Source organism: Schistocerca serialis, chromosome 2 (genome assembly GCF_023864345.2).
Source record: "Schistocerca serialis cubense isolate TAMUIC-IGC-003099 chromosome 2, iqSchSeri2.2, whole genome shotgun sequence".
In the NCBI taxonomy this organism is placed as follows: Eukaryota; Metazoa; Arthropoda; class Insecta; order Orthoptera; family Acrididae; genus Schistocerca; species Schistocerca serialis.
This window is the reverse complement of record NC_064639.1, coordinates 583065511-583093400: the sequence shown is the minus strand read 5'-3', so window position 1 is coordinate 583093400 and position 27890 is coordinate 583065511. Positions and strand designations below refer to the sequence as shown.

The window sequence follows — 27890 nt, the reverse complement described above, 5'->3', positions numbered from 1 at the left end:
GTGGATAGTGGGCACTAAATTAACAGAATTTCAATTCATCAGGGAGCATACACTTTGCCAAAACTATTTTTTATTTTTTTTAAATTTTTACTGCTCTGCTGATATTCGTAGATGGATCCATTCTTCTGAATTACCTGCTGCAATGTTGATCCCTTCTATGATGTTGCAGTTATTACTGGTTGACCAAAACAGAAATCAGTGATATACATAAATGCTTTTCCGAATATTCACAACCTGGAGAAGCTGTTCCACCCAATCTGTCCTCAGCACATAAGCCTAAACTTTGCTTGTGATTAGGGATTTATGTTTTTCCCCTAGGAAATGAACCACATCACTTTTGTTTTATCAAGTGGGTAATGGTAACATCACACCATCACTGCTCAGTAGTTCGCAGGTCTACTACAACTACTGTAACTTTTCAAGCATACCGTGTCTAAGTGCAGAGTTCATACTGTATGTCTGTAAAATTTAAATGCTCTAACCAACTTAAAATTTTGGTCATATATGATTTTTGTGGTGTGTATCCGTACTGTATTCCAGACGTTCTGTTTGTTAGACAAGAGAAGTGCATTTAACCCTCTACTGCCCACCGTGACTCTGAAGTCATGTCAAATTTCATCACTATATTTCCCATTAGAAATGTTATTCCTTTCTCGACCAGTGTGACTTGAGTGCTACAATATGGCTGCTTTATATTTAGGTTCTTTGCACAGACACCAATATAATATTATCTTTGGTAGGTAGCATTGAATGTTGGGCTGCACTCATTTGTCGGCGTAGTTATTATTTACAGTGATTCTGTTTTCGTTTTTCAAGAAAGAAAAATACTTATTAATAAATGTAAGTATCATTCTTCATTATTAAAACATTGCAATTCATGTAAGTAAAAATGTTCCCTGTTTATGATGGAATTTAGGTCCATTTCTCTGATGTAACATCGGACAATAATGGAATCTAACCCCACTTTGCTGCAGTCATGGATCCCAGAAATTTTTATGAAAAATAGGAAAAATGTGAAGAATATGAAGTTAGGCCTATTCCTGGGTATGAATCAGAAAATTTTGTCTTAGCTTCAGATAGTGAGGATGATATTGAGATTGTAGAAAATAGCCGAGAGTGATAATGATGGTGCAGAGGACAGTGATAATGGTGTACTTGTGCATAGTGAAAGTGATAATGAGAACATTAGTGATGAAGTTCACGTCAGTAATGACTGGAGACGATTTACCCATTGTATTATTTGTCCTGTTCAGCCTTGGAAGAGTTCTCTCCCTTGTGCACCAGAGGAGCATCGTCAACCTGTGACCTATTTCAGGCAGTTGTTAGATGAAAAAATTGTGGAAAATGTTGCTTCTCAAACCAACTTGTATGCACTACGGAAAGACATTTCTAAACCAATAACAACAATTTTTTGGTTGTTATATGTACATATCCATTTATGGACTTCCATCATCTCGTATGTATTGGAAAACTGCTACTCAGATTCCAGCTGCTGCTGGTATAATGAGCTGCAGTAGGTGGGAGCAGCTAAAATTAGGACTTCATTTCAACAATAACAAAACTGTAGATCCAGCTGACAAATTGTATAAGATTGGGTCCTTTCTGGAATCATTGGTTGGAAATTTTCAAAGTATCCCCATGAGTGAAAAGTTGTCAGTAGACAAACAGATGATTCCTTTCAAGGAAAAACATAGCTTGAAGATTTATGTGAAAAGTGAACCTAAAAATGGGGTTATAAATCATTTGTCTTGTGTGATTCAAATGGAATTTCACATAATTTAGAGATATATACAGAGAATGTGAAGCATGATCCTTCCTTGCCTGATGTCGGTGTGAGTGGAAATTTTGTTCTTCACTTGGCTTATGTGATACCTAGATAAATGTTTCATAAACTGTATTTTGATAATTGGTTCACAGGAGTTCGGTTTGTAGTTGTGTTTCATCTGCCAAGAGATGAAAAGGAGCAATCGAGGGAGTTATGAGGACCATTTATTTAGAATTGATGGTGTACGTTATGTGCAGTAAAATGGTACGACAACAAGCCTGTTCATTTGCTTAATACTTTTGCTGGTGCTCATCCAACATCAAAAGTGGAGAGATGGGACCATACAAAGAAAGAAAAAATAAATGTTGAATGCCCCAGTATTCCTCACTATTACGATCAGTGCTTGGGTGGTTTTGATCTGTTGGATTCGCTGATAGCATTGTATCGCAACAAGATCCAATCATGGAAGTGGTATTTGAGACTTGCATTTCACTTGCTTGATCTGACTGTAGTCTATGCATGGCTACTCTACAGAAGAGATTGTACAAAGTGTAAGGTGAAGCATGACCAGCTCAGGCCATTGGACTTCAAAGCTACTGTTGCTGCTTGTCTTTGCAAGCAGAATAAGGATCGACAGAGAAAAGGGGGAAGATTTAGTAGTTCGTCAATTGAAACTGCAGCTCAGTTGAAGAAGAAAATAGGGTCAGCAGTACCAGTGCCTGAAAAAGAAATGAGGAAAGATGGAATGGGCCACTGGCCTCAATTTTCAGAAAAAAAGAGGACGTTGAAAAAGTCAGGATGTAATGGTGCACCAGAAGTGTTTTGTACAAAATGTAAAGCGCATCTTTGCAATACACCAAATTCTAATTCTTTTTTTAATTTTCATACTACATAGTTCATATCAGAAGCTAAAAAAGCCTGAAAAATGAAGACACTAAAATTAATTTTTAACTTTGTATTTTTTTAAATTATTGTATTGTGTGTATTTTTGCCTGTAATTAATTGTTATCCCATTATTCTTTCCTTACTTCCAATTTTATTGTAACATGCAGCTGCATTCTTGTCTTGTAATAGAAATACTACAATACTCGTACAAGATTGAACAAAAAGTTCAACTGCCCGCTGTGACCTCAAAGTCACAGACCTATTTTGAAAACATAAATAATTTTAAAAATAAACATTCACCTTGTATGGGTTAAATACATTATTCTTTAACATTCTGTGCATATAAATTTTTTTTTTTTCTACAGTAAATAATAATTTCGACTGTAGAGGGTTAAAATCAATTTTTGTATTGAAACACACTAATGTAGTTTCTCCAGAGTGTTGCAAGTTGTACCCAATATGGAGTATTAATTTTTACTTATTTATTGCTGTTCATATGACTTTCTGCTAAGCATTTCAATTTAAAGTTGTGAAATGTTAGTGACATTGTAATTATATGTCTTTCCTTTTATTCTTACTCTTAGGCTTATACAAAGATAGGGGATTCTGATGCAGTGTATGGATGCTGGCCGTCCAACACTCTAGACTATCAGAGCTGTATTCAACATTTAAAGCTTAAAGCAAAATGGGATCGTGTCCTTCAAGCACATGACCTGGAATTGTGCTCTGGAAATAGTGAGACAGTGCCCGGTATGTACATTAAATAGTCATTAACTCATTACACAGCATATGGGTTCCATAGCACAGACTCAAAAATCACAACTTATTTTAATCACATTATCATAATGAAAAGGTAAAAATGGCTCCTTATTTTGTGTACTGAAGTTCACAACAATGGACTTAGCATAACCTTTAACAAGTTATTTAACCTTACCTATACAATGGTGGTATTTCTTTCACCTTCTTCCTCCAATTCCTCATTCAGTTCTTCCAGCAACCCTTCCTTTTCTCCAACTATTAATTCCAGTGAAAGTCTTCAGTAGCCCTCTTTCAACATCCCTGACCTACTGACCTGAAGCTATGCAGAACTGGAAACGCCAGCAACAAGAGAGTATCCTAGAAGACAGAGTCACAATTTTGCTGTGACTCTTTCTTCTAGGATACTCTGAACTGTATATGGTATATAAATACTTATTTGTAGATTCCCAAAGATGAGTCAATGTTATCTTTTGCCAGAATATTAACAAAAATCTCCACTTGACATATTAATTTCTGAACCTTTCTCCTCCCATCTGAATTAACATAAAATAATTTCTAGAACAATAACATAAACAGTCCTGATTTGATTTCTCATTATTTCCATAGTTAAATAGATCACAAGAAAATTATTTTAATCTGTTGCTTGTCATCAGTTATCTGGAATTTTATTGCAGTATCAAAGATAACATACTAAATATGTATGTAATGTTTTTGTAATTATATGTGTGCTTATTAAGTGGCACTTCCTTCTGGTATTTGCTTTCTGGAGCTCAGAGAAATTAGTCTTCCACTGTCCGATGTCCTGCTGCTAAGTTTGTCATTGGCTATAACTACAAAAGAAATTAGACTTCTCGTAATAGAAGGCTTGGAAGTTGTCTATGCACTGACACCACTCTAGATTGGAATCTGGTAGTACTATCCATCCTAGGAAAACTTTAAAAGGAGTGGAAACACTTATGTGTAGAAATTTTGTAACTAAACTTTCTCCGTGAAAAGTTCTGATTGGGTGCAGGCTCATGGATTTGCTACCAACATGCTGAACATATATTCCCTTGTGCAGCGTGTCAGGATTCATATCGACTGCTTTACTTTAAAAAAACCGTGGTCACCTTTTCACTTTAAACATTGATGTAATTTTGTGTGTAAGTCATTTCAACTTTATCAATTCATCAACTTTTTCAATTCAAAAATTCACAAGATAGCTGACTTTCAGCAATACATTTACTTAGCTTCATACAAATTTCAGTAAACATGTACCTCGTCATAGAATTAACATCAGAGAGAGTCAGTTCATTAACTGCTTATTTGCCAATCCAGAGAGAAACACTGCATGCCACAGAGCGCATAGCTTCTCTTTAGCAGTCACAAATCAGAGATATGATTGTTATGTAGCAATTTTTGGTTAATGTTTATGCAACTTGTGCATCATCATGTACTCACTACATTGCTAGATCTTTTTCACAGTGTAAACATATGCATTGTAAACATTCATACCTCACAGACGGAAGAAGTATTAAAGATATGATGACACAATAATAGCACTGTGTGAAAGCATTCGAAATATCTGTAACATACAGCATCGTTTAGAATATCTTCTCAGTTTCGTTACCTCTATACATTACCTTCTGTTTCTCTCTGTAAAGGAACTACCTGCAAATTATGAAATGCTGGAACTGGAGAAACTATTTTTTTTGTGTGTGTGTGTGTGGGGGGGGGGGGGGGGGGGGGGGTTGTGGATCTGTGTGTCAACTGTAATCTGTAGGTTCCTTGGAGACCTATTATCAATACGTGCAGCTTCATAGAAACATTTAAACAACTATTTAGCTAAACAGTCACTGACCTCTAGTGTTTGGTTTCTTATATCTGATTTTTCAGTTTAGTGCCACTCATCCTTTCACTTTATTAATTCTACAATAATATGATGTATCCAACTGGACACACGTATATCAAATTTTATGATATGCTAATAATAATCTGATAAACACCAGCTGACATCCAATTTATCCATTCATTCTCATTTATCAAGATTATAATTTTATTGGTATTCTTGAAAAGGCCTCTTGGGTGCCAGTGGAATACACTAAATGATTTACTTTTTAGCTGCGTACTACTTATTACAATCTTCAGAGAGACTCACGAAGTAGTTAGGCTATAATATTTTATTTTTTTATTGCAATGAAAAGCTCATATTAACATTGAATCAATAACAACAGAACTACTATATATAATCAAAGAATAAACAATCTGTCCCTTGTGCGCGCTGCCACAGAATAATGCTGTCCTTCACTGTGCATCTATGGATGTTCCGCTGGCGACTCCCACACAGCCCCCATCTGATAGAGCGGAGCTCCGGGAATGTTGGGGTATTTATATTTCACCCGACGCCCAGCTCTTGTGTGTACTGAACGCATTGGTTGAACTTCTTCAGCTTCTGTTGCTGGTAGTGACGATACTGGTTCCTCTTGTGGTGGTGAAGTGGTGTCATCCTGGTCCACTGGTGTGGAAGGTGGTGCTTGGTGCCTGACCTCTGTGTCCTCTTCAGTTAGTAACATATGTGCAGGTTTGAGCCATTCCAATGATACCACTTGACTCTTTCCATTTAGATCTATCTGTATGGTATGTTCATCCTGTGAGAGCACTCTATAAGGTCCAGGATATGGAGGCTGCAGCGGTGACTTGACAGTGTCCGTCCGCAGCATCACATGTGTACATGAGCATAGATCTTTGTGCACGAATGTATTTACAGCTCCATGTTTGGAGACAGCAGATGGGCAAAGGCTGGCCATATGCTTGTGTACCATTTGTAATTTAAATGGCAATTCAATCTGTCATGCCCCTTCTTTATCGGTGAAGAATTCTGCAGGCAGTCGTAAGGTTTCACCATAAACCAATTCTGCGGTGGATGCCCCTAAATCCGTTTTCAATGCTGTGCGTAGGCCCAAAAAAACTAGTGGTAACACTGACGACCAAGATTGTGCATGGCACATTAATGCAGCTTTTAATGTTCTATGCCAGCATTCCACCATCCCATTGCTTGCTGGGTGGTACACTGTGGTGCGATGATGTTGCAACCTGCAGAGGTTGGCCAATTCTGAGAACAACGTCGATTCAAACTGCCGCCCCTTGTTTGTGGTGACATGTAAAGGGCAGCCGAAACGTGCGATCCAAGATGAAAGAAATACGCATGCCACTGTTTCTGCTGGAATATTCGATAATGGAATCGCCTCTGCCCATCTGGTGAAGATAGGTTTTGATCTTGTCGAATGCCATCTGCATCGCTGATGTCCACTGTAAAGGTCGTTTGCCTACTGCATCCTTGCCGATTAATGCTGACGTCAAAGGTGCTTGAATAGCCGCCGCATTAGGCAGATGTTATCTGTAGAAGTTAACTGCTCCAAGAAACCGGTGTAGTTGGCGATAGTCGATGGGGCGAGTCATCTCTTCGATAAGGTCGAGTTTGTCTTGCAGTGGGCTGATACCGGCTGCTGTCACTGAGTAGCCTAAGAATGGCACCTGACATCATCGAAGTAAACACTTTGATTCATTGACCGAAATGCCATGTTCCTCAATATGTTGGTAAACAGTCCTTACATGTAGTTCGTGCAGTTCGTCAGACAACGAAAAAACCAAGATGATGTCGAGGTACGCGAAGCAATGTGGTAAACCTTTGAGGACTTCGTCAATGAAATGCTGCCAAGTTTGTGCCGCATTTTTTAACCCGAACGGCATACGGAGGTATTCGAATAAACCGAATGGTGTTGTGACAGCCGTCTTCGGTACATCAGCAGGTGCGACCGGTATCTGGTGATAAGCTTTTTTGCAATCAGTGGCACTAAAAATGGTCGCGCCTGCAAGTGCATGTGTAAAATTTCTGATATGTGGTGTCAGATAACGATCGGGGATGGTACGAGTATTTAGTGCCCTGTAATCTCCGCATGGTCTCCAAGTCCCATCTTTCTTCTTTATGGGGAGAAGTGGTGATGACCACGGACTTTCGGATCTACGGACGATTCCCGAGCGTAATAATTCTTCAAACTCTGCCTTCGCTGCAGCAAAACGATCCGGAGCTAACTGGCGTGGGCATTGAACCACTGGTTGACCAGGTGTAGTCCTGATGTGATGTACTGTATTGTGCTTTATTGTCTGCCCACCAGACATGGATTCGCAGTTTGCTACTTGTCTGCAATCAGACGTGGACATAGGGCTTCGTCCTAGGGTGCCTCTAATGCACTGTGTCCTCCATCGAATGCTCACTGAGCTAATAGATACCTCAAGTGCATAATGAAACAAGAAATCTGCACCCAATATTGTGTCTGACACATCGGCAATTACAAAAGTCCATGGTAAACTTTCATGGACCCCGAGGTCTACCTCTATCAGACGTTTTCCATAAGTCGCTGTCGACGTCTGGTTTGCTGCTGTGAGTTTTGATTGAGATGGAGGGAGCTTCACATCACAGTTTCTAACAGGCAATGCACTAACGTCCGAACCTGAGTCGACTAGATAAGTACAGCGGGAATTAACTTCTGTAACAAACAGCCGATGGGACAGTGAAGGTAAAGAAGAAGAAAGGTTACACACCCGTAGCTGCCCCTCGTCGATCTCACCTCACAACAGTAGACGCTGCTGCTCGAACTCGCGACCGGAGCGCCTAACGTCAGCTACTGCTGCTATTTGGGTGATTGCAGAGTGATGTGCAGCACGTCGCCTCCCTTCCGAATCGCTGATGGTACCAGCAGATACACTCCTTAGACACTGTCATCTTCCTTGCTCTTCTGTCTTGCCTCCGAGCAACGTCGATATCTGCTGGTTCAATCCGTCAACTTGTTTTCGTAGGTCATCCAGTTGTTGAGAAACATCCGGCTGTTGGGGTCGTCGTATTGCCGCCGTTTCCTGTGAGACTGTACTGTTCTGTCCAAACATCACCGTCGACGCATGCGCTGCGTCTAACGAGGTGTAGACCTTGTCGGCTAATGAGATCAACGACGAGATATCTTGTGCGTCTGAGTGTGCCACAGTCGTTCTAACTGCCTCTGGCAACTGCACACGCCATACATCTTGCTGTGTCGTATCTAGAAACTCGGTGTCGTTGACTAAACTTCTCAGGTGCCGCCAAAATTCCGAAGGTGACTTATCTCCTCTCTTTTCACTGTGCAATACTTGCTGGATATGTTGTTCCACCGGCCGACGTAGTCGCTCAATGAGTAACTGCTTAAAACGCGTATACTTTTGCGTGGTGGGCGGCTGAAGTATTATATCTGCGTTGATTGTTGCTGTTTTATTGTCAAGCGCACTAACGGCGATCATAAATATCGTTTGCAATGCCATGATGCTGGAAGGTGAGATCAAGCATTCCAAGCCACAGTTCAGGTTTATCAGGTATGAACTGCGGTGGGCGTAATTTCATCTTGCTACTGTTCTCTGTCGAAAGACCGTTACTTGATGGTGCAGAAAAATTCAACACAGCGTTTTCTTGTTCTTCAATGTCGTGTTGTAATTCCTCAATGTTCTCTAGTAAAACGTCACGCCAATCCGTAACACTCGGTGTGCCAAGCGGACTCGCCAATCTCCTGGTAGACTAAATTGAACTGGGCTGCATTTGTTCGTCTACAACAAAATTCTTTATACAGGGTCACCACTTTAGCCACCTACTACTTATTACAATCTTCAGAGAGACTCACGAAGTAGTTAGGCTATAATATTTCTTTTTTTTTTTTTTTTTGCAATGAAAAGCTCATATTAACATTGAATCAATAACAACAGAACTACTATATATAATCAAAGAATAAACAATCTGTCCTTTGTGCGCGCCGCCACAGAATAATGCTATCCTTCACTGTGCGTCTACGGATGTTCTGCTGGCGACTCCCACAACTTCCACAACTATGGCTGTGTTCAAAAGTATATGATGAAAGTGTCTAAGGGCTGTGTGTCAGTTGCTCACATGCATGTTTGCCGTCACTCGTCAGTGATTCTAAGTTCAACATTAACACATTCCATTGGATTCCTCATTAGTGGTGTATCGTAGCATTGAGTGAGTGACACAGTATATACACAATTGTGGAAAGTGTGCACAAACACTAGATACATAACTCAGTTGCATAATTGACATTGCAGCATAATTACATCAAGTTATTGCAGTATTCGATCATACTTCGTGGAGCACTATACCTATCTTGAGTATTTTTAATCCCTACATATTTGGGACTCTTAATACAGTAGTCTTTAATGACCTTGACATTAATAGGGGATGCTAAAGGATTTCTTGGATATCCAACTCCTTTCTACTTCATTGACAAATTTCTTAGTGGAACCAACTGATTTGTATATATTTTAATAACCTCATTAATGTTGGTATGAATTCCTGATGAAATCAGGAGATTGCAACCAACAGTCCAAATATTGTCAAAAAGTAGTTATTTATTTTTTTATAATTTCGCAAAATATAACACACGAAATAATGACTAGTTTTGGCTGTTCATACAACCATCTTCATATGTGGAATAATGAGCATAGCAGAAAATTGCTTAATGGTAACAATTACTGAGAAGATAGCAGGAAAATATTCTGTATAGAATCATCTAAATAAATCACTGATGTACCTATTATGAAGCAAGCATAGTTACAGCTGGTGAAATAAGGCTAGGACATGATGTCTGCACATCACCGTGCATTCTGCAATAAAATATTGGCTATACCAGTGAGCTACAATTCTAAGCATTCAAAATCAAAGAAAGTGAATAACTGACAGCATTATTAAAATGAAATGATGAGATGTGTTAATACAATATGGTTATAAAGTGCAGCTGCTCACAGAGGTCCACTCTGGGCTGTAATTGTCATTTGCAGCAAAAGTTGGTTGATATTATGCAAAACCAATTTACGCTGGAAAAAAAATTAGTTCTAATTTTGGCCACCAGGTGCAAGTCTGGCACTGTGAATGCAAGACAGGCATAAAGAAATGTTTCCATGTGTAATGAAATAGGAATAGGGTGTGGGCGGAAAAGGTCACATAAGTGAGAAAGACACAAAGTTGATTTTATTATTAACTGCAGCTGGCACAATTTGCTCAATATGAGCAGTGGGGCCATTGACAAGGTGCTGCGGTGCTGTGTTTGCACTTGGTGGCCAGATTGGAACCAATTGTTTTCCAGTGTAAATCTACCACGTTATGTTGCCATACTATAATCATCGTCCACAATTGACCTCAATGAGGACCTGCACTTTAATTAAAGCCAGCCCGTACATGAGAGAAATATACAAAGAAACACGCCATTCATTCAGAATAAAGCCCTGCTTGAGCTTGAGCACACACACACACACACACACACACACACCTTTTCCCCTTGCCCCGACATGGTGCCAGCTGAACATACAGTGCACGGATTACAGTTCAGCTGTGGTGGACTACTTTGGTGGCAGCTATGTTGGTGAGGAGGGGGGGGGGGGTGTTAGAAGAAGAGGAAGCCAGGTGGTAGGCAGATTGGGGGGGGGGGGGGGGATGAATATCTAGCAGCTCCGTGGGAGGCAGCTGGTTTGCTGGCTAAGAATGTGGGAGGGAGCAGTGACAGGTGCACAGTCAAGGCTTGTGGTGAACAGGTGACGGAGCTGGTGTGCAGGGGCACACAATGAAGATGGTGTGGAGAGGTGAATGGTGGGGGGGGGGGGGGGAGGGGGGGGGAGATAATATGACAGAGGAATCGGAAACTGTTGGGGAGATTGTGCAAAAACAGAGGGTTAATGGAGACTGATGCCAGGCGGTTTATAACTTCCATCTGCATAGTTCAGAAAAGCTTGTGATATACAGAAGGATGCAAATGGCACAGCTTGTGATGCAGCCATTGAGATTGACATGCATTTTTCTTGACCTTCCACCTCTGGATGGGTGCCTATAGTAGGGGTGTGTGAGAATATGACATGGGAAATCTGTTTGGGGGGGGGAGGGGGGGGGGGTTAGACCGTGCTGGTGCAGGCCTTTGAGAGACCTTCAGCTTACTGGCCAAGAGAATTCTCATTACTGCAGATATCAGCAATATGTGACCAGACTAAATGGGAGCACTTCATTGGTATGGAAGGGGTGACAAGTGTCAAAAATTCAGGGACTGTGTGGGCTTAATATGGACAGAGGTATGGAAGTGGTCATCAGAAAGGTGAAGATCTATTATGTCCAAGAAGGCGACACATTGGGCTGAGGAGAAGCGGGTGAAAAAGATCAGGCTTGTAATTAATAAAATAATCTGAAATTGATTGCCAATTGGGTTGATGTGTTGCTACCCCACCAACAGAGGTGAGTACATGAGCTTAAATTTGTATTTGGCTCTTATGTACTTTACAGGTATTGTTACGCACTGTTGTTTTAAACCACTATCAAAGCATCAGTCTTTCATGAGGCACATTAATATAGCAGAGACAATCAGCAAAATTTTTATAATTTATATGTTTAATAAAATAAAGGAGATATTAAAGGGGTGATCCCTCCGGATAATGATGTAGCCTAACCAGAGGTTTAAAATTCACTATCACTTTATTCAGATCACTCACAAAGTTGCATTGAATGGTGGCCTTAGACAAGCTGATATTTAAACACAGTAAAGAAATAAGAACTCAACTGACTGAATTCACAGAGTAAGTAGCACATTTGCAGGCCATAATGAATGTAAGCCAAAGGCATTATTAGTATACCAAATCATAAAAACTGAATTAACTTCCTAAAGTTCAATAAGTTCATTCAAGACTACATACAATAATAAATTTACCTTTCAAAAGTTCTGTCACACCACTAGCACACTAACTGTTAAAACTGTTACACTACAGTATTTCTAACTCCTCAGTTGGTGCACATGGAAATAATTCTGTGGCCCAACACTTAAACTCTTGCAGCTCACTGGCCATGCAGACCTTATCCATCAAGACGCGAAAATCAAATGACCACAAAACGTGCTCTGCCCACCTATTTAAAACCTTGGTCATGTGACCAATCACCGCAATCAAGTAACTATTTTACAAATAAATCACTATTCTTACAATTGTGTGTTTTACAACCTTTACATATTTCATGCATAGATTACATATACTTTTAGATAATTTGCAGTTTGATATTACATTATTACATCCTAAGCATTGTAGAATGACCAGCTTTTGTGTAGACTCTGCACACATAAATGGAACAGGTAAAAAATTTGTGTGAAGTTCATCTCTTTCTTTTTCCTGTTGCTGCTGCAGTACTATGCTGTTCAAATTGTCATCTGACAACATTAACTTACTAAATTCTCATTAAATAAAAAAATGGATTGAGGTAATAGGAAAAATAATTAATGTTGCTGCTAATCCGCAGTGCATGTGTGGAGAGAACTTTCATTCTCTCTCTTTTCTTTGAGATAATAATTTATGTATAACAATTTGTGTTTCTGTTAAACGATATTATAAACATGGTCCTGTGATAACTGCCTTCAGTATCTACCCAACTATGTGTCATATGCATATACGTATTGTCTCTTTAACAACTGTTATCATTGTTATAAAATTTTTTGCATGTAACTGTTAGTAACTTTGTTTGTACTACCTTTAGAAGTATGGCAATAATTATAGTGTGTTTGTCTGTTTATTGTGTTTTCAACACTGTCATTAGATTTTCTTTAGCATATCTCAAAATTGCTGTTTGTGTGTTCAGTGAATATTTGAAGCTATAAGTTTAGCACACTCAGAAACAGGCCACATGGCTTGGTATCCATAAGCATTCAGTGGCACACTTTACACAACCACATGATTTTCACAAAGACAGCACACACCAGCCTGCTGGACATGTACCCCTCCTCCTTTCTTGGCTCTGTGATTCAAAATGCTGCTCTGCACCTACTTATCTACTTGGCCTAGCCAGTTCATGGCGAGTTGCCAGCGACATGATGCTCAGTCAAACCCATCACCTTAGAATACCTTGCATAGCAGGCACAATGCTCGTAACATCTACGTCAACATGGATACTCTGCAAATCACAAGTGACTATCAGAGGGTTCTTTGAACCACCTTCACAATCATTCTCTGTTATTCCACTCTCAGACAGCATGCAGGAAAAAACAAACACCTATACCATTCTATGCCAACTCTGATTTACCTTATTTTATTATGATGAACATTTATCCCTATATAGATCGGCAGCAACAAAATATTTTCGCATTCTGAGGAAAAAGTTGATGATTGCAATTTCATGAGAAGATCCTGCCGCAATGAGAAACACCTTTGTTTTAACGATGTCTACCCCAAATCCTATATCATGTGTGTTACTTGTGTGTCTTTGCCCTCAGTCCAGATAATGGAGTTATTGTCAATGAACCTGAACCAGACAAGGATTTTGGTGTTATGGGTGGCCAGGAAGGTTTCCTCTAGATGAGCCATAAAAAAATTGGCATACAAGGGTGCCCATGACTGTGCTGCAGACTTATTCATATACATGTCATTCAAAAGTGAAATAGTTGTATGTGAGTGTGTAACTGGTAACAGTTGTGTGCGTGTGTGTGTGTGTATGTGTGTGCGCGTGTATAATAAGTAATGCATGATTTGGAAAAAGAAACTGGTTTTCTAAGTGATCAGTGTAAGTGTCAGCCGACAAGCCACACGCACCTGAATCTGGGTTAAACACCTGCCTGCTCATAAAATTTGTTTTTAAACTGAAAATTATTATGTTTCAGCATTAATTCTAACAGGTATCTAGGCTCTTTAATTTCTGTTGCTGAAACTGATTTAAATTGATTTAAACTTTTGTTAATGATATATAATGTTGTTACAGGAACACCGGCATTAAGATTTACAGTATGAAAATATGCTACTCTGGCTTCACTTTGTACCAAGTTCTTGACTGCCTGGTGTATTCACTGTTGTTCTTGGTGTATCTCATGTTACCACACACTACTTAGTATTTTTTATTTTTTGGATCTCTGGTAGCATTTAAAATTTTTCTTGGACCAAATAATGTGTTACCATGTTTGATCCAACATACTGTATCATACTAAGGAGTACATGAAACCGGCACCACTACGGCATATGCAAAGTTTTTGCAAAGTAACGTAGATTAATGCAGTAATTAATTTCTGTCATTGGTTTCCCAGAAGCATCTCGTGATTCTGGCAGTTATTAAATTATTAAATGTCATTGCTTTCTCAAAATAAATTAAGATACTATTGCACTTAAGTTAATATGGCTGTTCACATGCAAAACATCTTCTGTTAGTTTCAGTGATTCCTCTGGGTAGGCTTTTAACTGAATATTTATATAACTTGCATGTTTCTGTTATAGTCTCATTTGTAACTCGTATGTTAATTATTTTTTGTACTAATTTGAGCTCATTAATACAGTTTTTTAATTTGAAGCTTACATTTATCTAATCACTCACTGACATGTATATGCATTTGGGGATCAAAGGTCAAATCCTTACATCAGCAACAGCAAAAGTAAGTTACAGTGATTCAGTTTTTTCTCCATGCCTCAATAGCACCTGTTGATATTTTTGGCACATCAAACTCATTGAGCAACATTTGCATTTGTGCAGGAATTTGCTGAACTTTTATCTTGACCAAATACAGTATGATGATAATATCTTGTCAGCGTCCATCTTATCAGCATCCATAAAAATTCCTAATCTTTTCATTGTCGAGTCTCTCAACTTCCCCAAATGCTGATGAAATGATGATGAGGTCAACATTAGCACCCAGTCCTCAGGCTGAGAAAATCCCCAAGCCAGCCAGGAATCGAAGCTGGGATCCTGAGGCAGCAACACGAAACCATGAGATGCGGACCCAATTGGCAAGATTTTAGGTACCTCCCATGAAGAAAAGGAGTATACCTGTCACAGGTTATCCCCTGTCATAATTAAAATGATCATGAAATTAATTGCATTGTCCACGTTTGCAACTTCCTTGCACAAGTATTGTGTGTAGTCAAAATGATCAATAGTTTTAGACTCTTTTTGCTGTCAGTGTCTCACCTATCTATGTTAGGTTTTAATTCCAGTATCAATTTAGTGCCTCAGTGATAAAGTGCCAGACTACAAATCCAGAGGTCTTGGGTTCAATCCCTGATCAATCATAGGACTTTTATCTATTACTTATCACTTCTTTCACCTTTGGCAGCATTTGTAAATGTGAAAAATGCTGAGTTACACCATGGTTTGGAATACATTTTAAACTGTAGTACCCCGTAACTGGCTGGATCAATCAGTGAAAAGATTGAAGGAAGGTAAGGGCATACTACCCAGCAAAAGGACCATTCATAGTAAAGCACTGTGTGTTCAAAACAATCTTTGGATTGATGACAGCTTTACTTTCATGAATTCCTCTGTAATGACCGAAGACATTTTCCATCAATGAGTATCACAATGTGCAGCAACATTCCACAAGCAAACATCCTCACCTAGCAATCATCTGGTGCCACAGGAGTAGGAGTGGGTCATAATAGCATTATTTTTTAGACAATGTGCTAAGTTCCACATTTATTGCCATATCAACTTTATATCCAAATTACTTAATAACCAATCTCCTTATGCTGTTATTAGAATATCATATTCTATCTATCCGATATGAATGACACTGTTATTGGTATATTTTATGAAGGAAAATGGAAACAACTGTAGTCTCCAGAGAAATTAATTATTATTTTTTCTTATAGCAAATAATAAATAACTAATGATGGCTCTCTTTTGTTCTTTTTGTAGAAATAGTAAACAGCCAATCAGTTGCAAATTGTAAGTTCTGTTAAAACTGTTTTACCATAGTTTCAACATTTATGAAAGTGTCTTCTTCAGAAAGAAATATAGGCAACTGGATTACATGTGAGTAATAATACAAAATTTCACCTCATAATAAATTAAAATGTGCCCAACATGGTTGATGATATAAAGTATTTCACCACCAATGTACATTGATGAGGAAATACCATAGGTTGTTGTCATATAGTATTTCCTCAACAATGTACATTGGTGAGAAATTACTATATGACAACAACAATGTTGTGCATGTTTTAATTTATTGTAGAGATGAAATTTGATATTTGGCTGATGCCTTTCAGCTATATTTTAATGTACCTCTGCACAGCACGTAAACTAATTGCCTATATTTTTTTCTGAAGATGATCATATAAATGTTGAAACCATGTTAAAGGGGTTTTAATAAACGTTCAATTTGCAGATAATTAGCTGTTTACTGTTTCTGCAAGAATATTTCATTCTGCGGTTGCTTCTCCAGCTGTGTACAAAATTTTAAAATAACTTTTTGTTCCCTTCCACAGGTCTGCTGAATGCGTTACAGAAATTTGGGCTTCATCATGTAATGGATGGCTATATTTGTTCATCATTTGTTCGTGAGCACCTTCCAGTCCAAAAAGTACAAAACTATTACTATGACTGTGCCTGGCGTTTAGCAAACTGGAATACTGATATATATTTTTCTGACGCATCTACAGAATGTTTTCAAGTAGAGAGTGATATTCAAAAAGAGTTACATCCTGGAAGCTATGAGAAATATCATTATTTGGCTATGAATGCTATCCAAAACTTGGATGAAGATGCCTTTAAGAAGAATTTGCGACATGCACGTAGTTGTGTAGTAGAGTCGTTAGCTCATGCTAGTCTTGAAACTAGCAAATTCCTCTATACAGTACTTTCACAGTTAAGAGCACTACAAGAAATGGAAGATTTCTTTGAAGTTATAAGTGAAAATGATTCTAAAAATGTTGATCATCTTCTTAAAAAGTGGAATCAGCAAAACCTCATTCAGTACAATGACTTTGATAATGTAGAGCCAATACTGACACAGAGAATTGTAATGTTGAAGACCAGTGCAAGAAAAGGATTGGTCAATCCGTACTTTCAGAAAGTGATTGTGAATTTAAGTCTAGACATAGCAGCACTTGCAAGAACTGAAAAACATTTTCAAGTAGCAGCTCATTATGTTCAGTCTTTGTCAGCTATGTCCTCCCTGCCACCTGAAACAGCTGTTAATCTGAAAATTGAAGAAGCAAGATTATTATGGGACAGAGATGATAAAGAACTGGCTCTTTGCATTCTGAAAGGATTGCTCAGTAAACCAGGAAATAGCAAGGGAAAGTGGCATGCATTGTCACTTAAGTTATATGGTGACTGGATGGTAGAAACAAAGTCTGAAAATGCACAAGTAATTATGAGTGATTATTTTTTCAAGGCTCTAGAAACACTAGACAGTAATGAGAATGGAATTACTGAAGCTAAGATAGAAACATATTGGTCAATTGCTAGTTTTGCTGACACTCAGTATCAACAGCTTAGCTGTTATTTCAAATCAGCTGAATATGAAGTGAAACAAAAGTACTTGGAGAAAGCATTAAATGATGTTGAACGTTTAAAACAACAAGCAAGAGAGGGTGGTACCTTGAATGAAGATGAGAAGAGAGCATACAGAATGCATGAGCGCCAGACACAAATTGATCGTGCAGAAATTGCAAACAGAAGAAAGGAAATGGACATGTATCTTACAACAGCCATAAGGTAATTATTGACTTAAGGGATTATCTAAGTTTGTAATAATCAGGAGCACCCATACCGATGGGAAAGGGATTGCGCGCGCACACACACACACACACACACACACACACACACACACACACCAAGCTCTCATGGAAAGAAAAAAAAATAGTGTATTCAGGTGTTTTCCTTTCAAGAAAAGATTTAAAAGGCAGTATTACACAGGTTTTCAACCTGGGCAGATCTGAAATTTTTCATGGCTACTTACACGCCACCATTCATCTTCCAAAGTATTAAAAATACAGCATACCCCAGATCTACTCCTTCCCCCCACCCCCTGCCCCGCCCCACCCCTCCATTCCCCTCACTACAAACTATTGTATAGGCACCCTTGGTAATATATTTATGTTGAATATTGCTGTGATTTTGAGAATTTTCTTGTAAACTTAATGATTCACATGTAACATGACTATTTGGGAAGACACCCTCAGTGTAGCAAAGCAGTTGAAGTCACTTAATAAAGATAAGTCTTCTGGTCCAAATTTTATACTAGTTTGGTTCCTTTTGGAGTATGCTGATCAAATAACTCCATTTTCAGCAGTCATAATCAACCACTTGCATGACAAAAGATCCGCTCCTAAAGACTGGAAAGTGGCACAGATTACACCAATATACAAGAAAGCAAATAAAAGTAATCTGCTGAATTATAGACTGTCATTGTGACTTCGATTAGTAGCATAATTTTGTAAATACTGTGCTTCATTGTTTTGAAATACTTTGAAGAAAACAGTCTGTTGACACATAACCAGCATGGATTCAGAAAAATGTTATTCTTGTGAACCCAATTTGCTCTGTATTCACATGAACTAATGAGTGTTATCAACAGGGAATCTCAGGTTGATTTCATATTTCTAGTTTTCTAGAAGGCTTTTGGCATTATTTTTCGCATTGGGTTCTAATCAAATTGTGTGTCTATGGAGCATAGTCTCAGTTGTGTTCATAATTTCCTGCCTGAAACTGCACAGTTTTTAGTAATTGATGGGAAATCATTGAGTGAAACTGGAGCGACTTCTGGGGTTCCCCAAGAAAGTTTTATGGACTATTGGGTGTTGTTAGTCTATAGAAACAAGTTAGGAGTCAGTCTGAACAACCCTCTTAGTTTTTTTATAGGTGATGCTGTTGTATACCATATGTTAAAGTCATCAAAAAATCAAGACAAATTGCTAAATAATTTACACAAGACATATGCTTGGTTCATAAACAAGAAAAAATTGAGAGGTCCTCCACATGAGTACCAAAAAAATTCTGTTGAATTTTCGTTACACAGTAAATAACAAGAATTTTAAGGTTGTCAGTTCAACTAAGTAGCAGGGGATTACAATTGTAAACCACTTAAAATCAAAGCATCTCATAGGAAATACTGTGAGGAAGGCAAACTAAAGTCTGCTTTCTATTGACGGAATACTTAGAAGACGTGACAAACCTACTAAAGAGGCTGCCTGCACTATAATTGTCTGTCCTCTTCTGGAGTTTTACTGCACAGTATAGGATCCTTACCAGATAGGATTGATGGAGGACATCAAAAAAGTTCAGAGAAGAGCAAGTCACTTTGTATTACCACAAAATAGGAGTGTGTCATGGATATGATAAACAAATAGGGATGGTAATAATCAAAACAATGACGTTTTAAGTTGCAACAAGACCTTTGCACAAAATTTCAGGCACTGACTTTCTCCTTCGGATGAAGAAAAAAAATAAAAATTGTTGACTCCCACCTACATAGGGAAAAATTGCCAATGTCATAAGAGAAATCAGAGTTTTTATGGAAAGATTTAGGTGTCAATTCCTCCCATGTTCTACTCAAGAGTTAAATGCCCAAGAAATTGGCTGAAAGTGGTTCTATGAACCCTCTGCAAAAAATTTAAATTTGCGTTGCAGAGTAATCATTTACATAGGATTTTGTATTGATCTCTCTAACCAACAAGTTCGAGGTGATGTCTTTCACTGAAATTGACCCAGTGGGTCACTTCACCTGCTGTGCGGAAACCTGTTTTGTCCAGTGCCATGAGGAGGCAAATGCAAAAGGGCTGGAGTCTGTTAACCATCGGCTGTTCAAACGTATGGCAAATGATTGTAGCCCTTAGAGGAAATGACATCAAAGGACAGGAAAGGGCACCAGGTGCATTCATTGTGTATGCCAGATGGCTTCATTCAACATGTTGAAGAGGCTATTCCTGTGGCATTTAGGGAACAGGGTGCAACCAGTTTGTGACTGGATTGAGAACTTTTTGGTAGGGAGGACACATCATGTAGTCTGGGATGTAGAGTCATTGTCAGATGTTGAAGTAACTTCGGGTGTGCCCCAGGGAAGTGTGTTGGGTCCCTTGCTGTTCATGTTGTATATTAATGACCTTGCAGACAATATTAATATTGAAATCAGGCTTTTTGCAGATGACACAGTTATCTATAATGAAGTACAATCTGAAAGAATCTGCATATATATTCACTCAGATCTTGAAAAGATTTCATCATGGTGCAGATATTGGCAACTTGCTCTAATGCTCAGAAATGTAAAATTTTGCACTTCACAGAACGAAGAAACGTAGTTTCCTTGGTTATAATATCAGTGAGTCACTGTTGAAATTGATCAACTCATACAAATACAATGGTGTAACACACTGTAGGTTTATGAAATGGAATGATTACATAGATTCAGTCGTGGATAAGTCAGGTGGCAGACTTCAGTTTATAGGCAGAATACTGGGGAAATGCAATCAATCTACAAAGGAGATTGCTTACAAATCACTCGTGTTACCAGTTCTAGAATATTGCTCAACTGTGTGGGACCTGTACCAGATAGTCCTAACAGGGAATATTGAATGTATACAGAGAAGGGCAGCACAAATGGTCACAGGTTTGTTTAATCCATTGCAGAGTGTCACAGAAATACTGAAGGAACTGAAATGGCAGACCCTTGAACACAGACGTAAACTATCCTGAGAAAGTCTATTAAGGAAGTTCCAAAACCAGCAATAAATGATTACTCTATTGCTGTATTACAACCCCCTAAGTATCTCTCACACAGGCATTGTTAGGATAAGATTAGAATAATTACTTCATGCCCAGAGACATTCCAACAATCATTTTTCCCGCACTTCAGAAACTCTAATAACTGGTACAATGGGGCGTACCTTCTGCCATGCACGTCATGGTGGTTTGCAGATCATAGGTGTAGATGTAGATATAGATGTAGACCTGAAAAGCTGGTGTGTTGTTTTGGATGCATCAAAAGATGTTTTTGGTTTTGTTCATCAAATGGCATCAAGTAGTTGTTATTGTTAATAATGCAGCAACATACTGACAGTCTAAGTATTGTGTGTCTGTAGTGGTATAACAGATGTCACATCTAATAAAAATTTTCACATGTTAATACAAGAGTTAGTCTGATGTTTCACAACATTTGCTGTTTGTAACTGAACACACGTCATGCTGAAAGGACAGTCATCAGGTGGTAATCCTTGAGAGTTTCAGTTTGTGACACATTTGTTTTCTGCAGTGTTCTGTTCTCAGTACATGTATGGGATTGTGGAGATGACTGTAAAATAATTGAATTTATATTTAATTGCAGGTTACGAAACATTGCATTTAATTCAAAAAATGGTTCAAAACACCATAATTACGAAAAGCAAAAAATTTCATTTTATGGATAATTTCCAAACAGTGAGCTGCACACAGTCCATCACACTCCTTTGGTTGGTAATGTAATTCAGTTCTGGATATTTTTTGATATTCAGACAGTGCACTTGTTGTAGCTGGCACATATTTTGGAAAAATCTTTTTCAGTGAGACTGAGAAGATCATTATCTGACTAGCAGCTTTGCTTTCCAGAGCTCGCTTCCAGCTAAGGATAATACTTCAAAAACAGTTTTTCAGTCAGTCTCTCAGTTTTTTATAGTGATTCACATCTGAACTTCCAGTAAATGAACAGTTTGTTGGTGCTGTGCAGATTTTATCAAAACACATCCATTTGAAATTCTGTATACCCTTCTGATGAAACAAATTTAGACAGTTGAACTTCATCATCAAATTCACTGTTCTGTCAGTCACTTATCACACTTCTACTGCTTGCTTCACTATTTTTGCAGGATGTTTCAATGTATTCCTTATCACCCCATACATCTGGCCACAAAAGAATACATTCAGAATCACCCTAAGCACAGCATTTCAATCATCTAACCATGTTTACACACGTGCACAATTTTAGAAGCTGCCAAACCACTGCAGTCTAAATATTTTTAAATGAAATCATTCCACCTTAGGCTGTTAAAACAATGGCTATTGTGATTGCAATTTCGACATATGTTCATTCTCAAGCATTATGGGATGTTGTAATCCACTCAATAAAGTAAAGCTGTGACATGTTGTTCAAGATCAGTTGCATGTGGTGGTGTGAATTTATCTGCTGTTCCATATACCATACACTTTAGAAATCTGTATATGGAAGATCAAATAAATTCATACCACCACATGCAACTGCTCTTACACAGCATGTCACACCTTTATATCATTGATCCCATATGCTTGAAAATGACAGTGTTGAAATTGCAATTGCAATAAATCATGTTTTAACAGCCTAAAGTGGAAAGATTTCATTTAAAAATTTCATGAAGATTGTGGACCCAGTCATCATCAAACTTATGCTTTCTAAATATTCATTTAACAAACAAATCTACTGAAGAAGGCAGAGAGAACACTGAAATAATTTCAGTGATACTAGCAGAGGGTAGCATATATTGTAAACGGGTCATCTGATGAATTATGACATGAAAACAAACAAAATACTAGGTTGTGTTCCAGAATGTAATATTTTATTGAAGTCGAGGTGGGTAACAGCCAGATCATCACAATACTAAGACAAAAACAGTTAAGGAATTAACCATATAGTTACTATATTGACGTATGCATCGTGGTTACTGTCATTTCTACAGCTGTTCGTGGCTTAACTTTGAAACAGTCTTAAGCTTCCAAACCAAGTATGGAAACATTCGTAGCTAAACAGGAATCATCTTTCAGATTAGTATGAGGCCTCTGGCTGCAGCGAGCTCCGCTTTAAAGCTTATAAACTCTTTCCCACATTCCTTTATTCATGTCCATGATGCATTTTCACATAACGGCTTTCACACCAACTCACTGATAAATGCTTGACCATTTACAAAGTGACATTAGAATGTACATGGTACTGTAAGGTAATGGATGCTTAGTTTGAGGTTATGAAAAGCTCTTCGTGGCAGTGGTCTTTAACTGGTGTCTCAAACCTGCAACTGTTTTTCCCATTGCTTGAGTTTTTAATGTTTGTGTTTACCCTACATTCTGAAAGACATTGAACACTATTCATAACAATTTTGCATGTTCTTTTCAAGTACATTGGCTACTTTGGTAAATTAATTACATACATTTAAAGCTTCTCTGTTGGGTCAGCTCCCTGTGGTTGCTCGATGGCTCATGTAAACACCCAACAGTCATATTAAAATGTGAAGTTAGAGCTTTAAGTTCATAGAGCCTATCAAAATTATTCTTATTACATGTATTTAGCATCCAATTGCAGTGTTTTATGCCTATGCTACCCATGCCAATTATTGTTCCCTATTATGTACTGTGAGCAGTGCTGCATGCACTAATGAACAAAAACATTGTGAGAACTGCCCATCATGAGATCGAATGCCACTTTGTGGTGTTATGGTCATGTGGCACACCAAAGAAAGGATATAAGCAGAGCAGAGATGAATCAGGGAATCATTCCAGCAACAATACAGGTTACAAATGTGGGAATCTGTCAATGTAAATGGTTTTGACAGTGGACAGATTGTTAAGGTCCAGCACCTGCAAATGAGGAACTGTGAAATGGTGAAGCTGTTCGCATGCTACCTGTCATGATCATCTATGAAAAGTGTTTCAAAGTTTGTTAAAACATGAGTATATATGACAAGATGTTTGATTTCCATACCTCTTCATGGAATATGAAGGGTTGGAGGCTTACCTGCTGTGGGGCAGATCTGACAATAGAGTGCAATGCTGCACAAGCACAAGTGTTGTGGAGCAAACCGTTCAAGATGATGCATTGTTGAACATAGAGCCCTGCAGCAGACAATCCATAAGTATTCCCATATTGACTTGACATTATTAGTTATGATTGCATTGAATATGGGATCATCTAGACTGGACCGTGGATCAGTGGAAATTTGTCGGCTGGTCACTTTATTACAGCAGGTCGATGATCATGTTCGGAAAAGCAGTCATCCAGTTGCATGGCTGTGCAAAGCATACACTATGTCACAGAGCAGGCCAGTGGGGATAATACTATGCCAGGCTTCCATGGAACCTGTGGTAGTAATCGAAGGCACCATGACAGCTGTGGACTATAGTAATACAGTTGCAGATTATCTGTGTTTCTTCATGCTCGATGTCTTCCCTGATAGCAGTGGCATGTTCTAGCAGGATAACTGCCATATCATAAGATCAGCATTGCTCTTCAGTGGTTGGAGGATCAAACCAGTAAACTCACATTGATGTCTTGCTTGCCAAATTCACCATACTTGAAGTGAAGTCAGTGGGACACTTTAGGGCACCAGCTCTCGGCCCACAAACCAGCAAGACAAAATTTACAGGAATTGCATGACCTCTGCATAGGCGTCTGATGCCACATGCCTCCAGAAAACTATCAGAGACCAGTGAAATCCATACCATGCAGAATCGTTGCTTTATTGCACTCAAAGAGTGGAACAGCATACTAGTAGTCAAGAGCTGTGGCTTCTGTTGTTCCTAGCGAACTATTCGTCTTGTATGCTATGGCTTCTCACCGGTTGTTGTTGTTGTTGTTGTTGTTGTTGTCGTCGTCGTATAGCAGTGAATTGGTGAAAAAGTTTGCTGTACTGTAGCCCTTCTACCCACTGTTTCAATCTGTGATAGTCTGCGATGTCCCTGGTATCAACGTGAAAATCTTATTCCAGTCATATTAGCACATAAGGTCAGTTGATTCTTTTTAAAATGTTTTAAGCATTTCTGAGAAATTTACATTAAAATGTTTTCAATAAAATATTTGTGGTGTCGTAATTGGTCTGATACATTTGTGCTGTATAAAAAGCTATTCCTTATCATGATTGCTTCGAATAAAACTCAAATAAGGCCAAAACTTTCCCCCATCCCACCACTTTCCTCCTTCTTCCTCTTCTTCAATAAAAGAAAACATATGATAAATAATATTTGCTAGTATCTACTGTTCTTAAATAGAAATGTTTTACAAATCCTTATAAGCCAGCTTCACTGGAAGAAGAGACTCAATGAGAATCTGAATGAATATTTTCATCGGAAGTAATACGTTCTACGAGATTAGACAAAATCAGCAAACACTGATAAACAATTTAAAGAGAAAAAAAATTATTTGTCATTCCTGCCCAAAATTCAGGTAAGTAGTAGATAATAATGGTGAAGGAATAAGAGCAGTAAAACAAGAGACAACTAAGTTATGTCAGTCAACCAAGTGATCCAGGAACCTCAAAATAAATTTCAGCCAGCAGGTTTTGGAGTTGTCCCTGCATGAGATGGAATTCACTAACAGTGTTATGGTTTACCAGGCAAATAGCTATCACAAAGGGAATTAACATGAAGACATAATACACGAAAGTCCAGAACCTAACTGCAGAACAGAAAAGATAATAGAATCATTATTTTGTGATGCAAAATTCATGATACATTGTGGGAGAGAGAGAGACCTTTAGCCTTGGACTCTGTGTGTGTGTATGTATGTATGTGTGTGTGTGTGTGTGTGTGTGTGTGTGTGTGTGTGTGTAAAATTAATTAATGAGAGTAACTTAAAGCATATAGCTCAACAAGATGACTCTGCAGTCCAGTTGCTGTCATAATTTAAATTATATCACAGGTACCAACAATTTTTATCAGAAGCTGTAATGAACCAAAAATTTTGTGAAAAACTAAGTTGCAAAACAACAAAAGCAGTTCTTCAAGCATTTCAAGTTTTGTGGGTTCAAAGCAGCTATGGGAACTATGTAGTAATACCACCCTGACACCAGAATGGAAGCAACACATTGAGAAGACGTCTTCTTGAAGAACTTGTAGCAAAAATAATTTATTTCATCTGATTATTGTCTAGTGCACTTACACAATGCATATGTTAAACCTCTACTCCCACCTTCCCCCCCTTATGTATCTTTTTCACTTCTTCTTGTCTATTATTTAAGAAGTATTAACTACTTTTTGTTCCATTTCAGTAACAAGTTATAAGCCAACAAAGACTCCATATGACGTACATTTTAACTGTTCGTAATAAAGTATCTGGGCTATATACGCTTGCGAAAATGTGAAAGCAGGGACTCCTGTGCTACCTTGCAAATTAATTTGGTATTGTTTCTGAAGATGTTATTTCACTGTTTCATGTATAATTAAGGTAACCTTAAGAGTGTATTGTTACATTAAAGTAACTATGTGTGTTGCAGATACTATATTCTGGGACTGGAATGTGATGATACACATGATTTACGAGTATTTCGAGTGGCACATCTGTGGTTAGAAAACACATTACACAATGACCTAAATGCAGTCCTGAATGAAAGTCTATTTAGAGTGCCAAGTTATAAGTTCTTGCCACTCCTTCCACAATTAATACCACATATGAGTCACATGGAAGATACTTTCTCCAGAAAAATTAATATGTTAATAGGTAATTATGAATGTATCATTGATAAAACTTACCTCACTCAATAAAGAATAAGAAACTAGTCATACTGGTAACTGAAAACTGAACATAATATCTTCTAAAGAACATCTGAATTAGTATTAATGTATGATTTTATTTGACTACAAATAATCATTTTACATCTTTTAACTTCATCAACATTGAAAATAATTTTGCGGTGTGTCATTCACCCGTTACAGAACAATGTGCAGTTGACCATCCTCATCATTCATTGCAGCAGATATTGGCTTTGTCAAACTCACACAAAGATAAAGAAATCTGTGGAGTTGACATGCAGTCAGTAATATATGAGGTAAGTTTCCAGACAAATGATATTCCATAAAAAGTGGCTCTATTCAATTGCTTCTATTAATGTGTTTTTGGTATATTTTGCAGTAATCAACACTACAAACAGTTCTTGAAAAATGAATGACTTTCCTATTTGATTGCCAAAAACAATGAGCTTTTCCTTTTAAGTTGTAAGGAACAGTTTTTGTTGTGGTCTTCAGTCCGGAGACTGGTTTGATTCTACCCTATCATGTGCAAGCTTCATCATCTCCAAGTAACTACTGCAATCCACTTTCTTCTGAATCTGGTTAGTGTATTCATCTCTTGGTCTCCCTCTATGATTTTTACTCTCCATGCTTCCCTCCAGTACTAAATTGGTGATCCCTTGATGCCTCAGAACATGTCCTACCAACCGATCGATTCTTCTAGTTAAGTTGTGCAACAAATTCCTGATCCTCCAAATTCTATTCAGTACCACCTCATTAGTTTAGTGATCTACCCATCTGATTTTCATAATTCTTCTGTAGCACCTCATTTCAAAAGCTTGTATTCTCTTCTCATCTAAACTATTTACCATCCATGTTTCACTTCCATGCAAAGCTATACTCCATACAAATACTTTCAGAAATGACTTCCTGACACTTAAATCTATACTTGATATTAACAAATTTCTCTTCTTCAGAGACGCTTTCCTTGCCATAGCCAGTCTACATTTTATATCCTCTGTACTTCGACCATCATCAGTTAATTTGCTCCCCAGATAGCAAAACTCATTAACTACTTTAAGTGTCTCATTTCCTAATCTAATTCTCTCAGCATCACCTGATTTAATTTGGCTGCATTCCGTTATCCTCGTTTTGCTTTTGTTGATGTTCATCTTATATTCTCCTTTCAAGACACTGTCCATTCCCTTCAGCTGCTCTTGTACATCGTTTGCTGTCTCTGACAGAATTACAATG

General features: G+C 38.1%; 1 protein-coding gene across 1 annotated transcript in view; it reads left to right on the top strand.

Annotated features, from left to right (window-relative positions):
- LOC126456248 (serine-protein kinase ATM-like) overlaps positions 1-27890 on the top strand; it is a 445804-nt gene that overhangs the window by 325106 nt on the left and 92808 nt on the right. The window contains exons 45-48 of the mRNA XM_050091998.1: positions 3235-3400; positions 16685-17918; positions 26405-26628; positions 26844-26956. Of these exons, the coding sequence (XP_049947955.1) occupies positions 3235-3400; positions 16685-17918; positions 26405-26628; positions 26844-26956 (1737 nt within the window). The remainder of the gene's footprint in view (positions 1-3234; positions 3401-16684; positions 17919-26404; positions 26629-26843; positions 26957-27890) is intronic.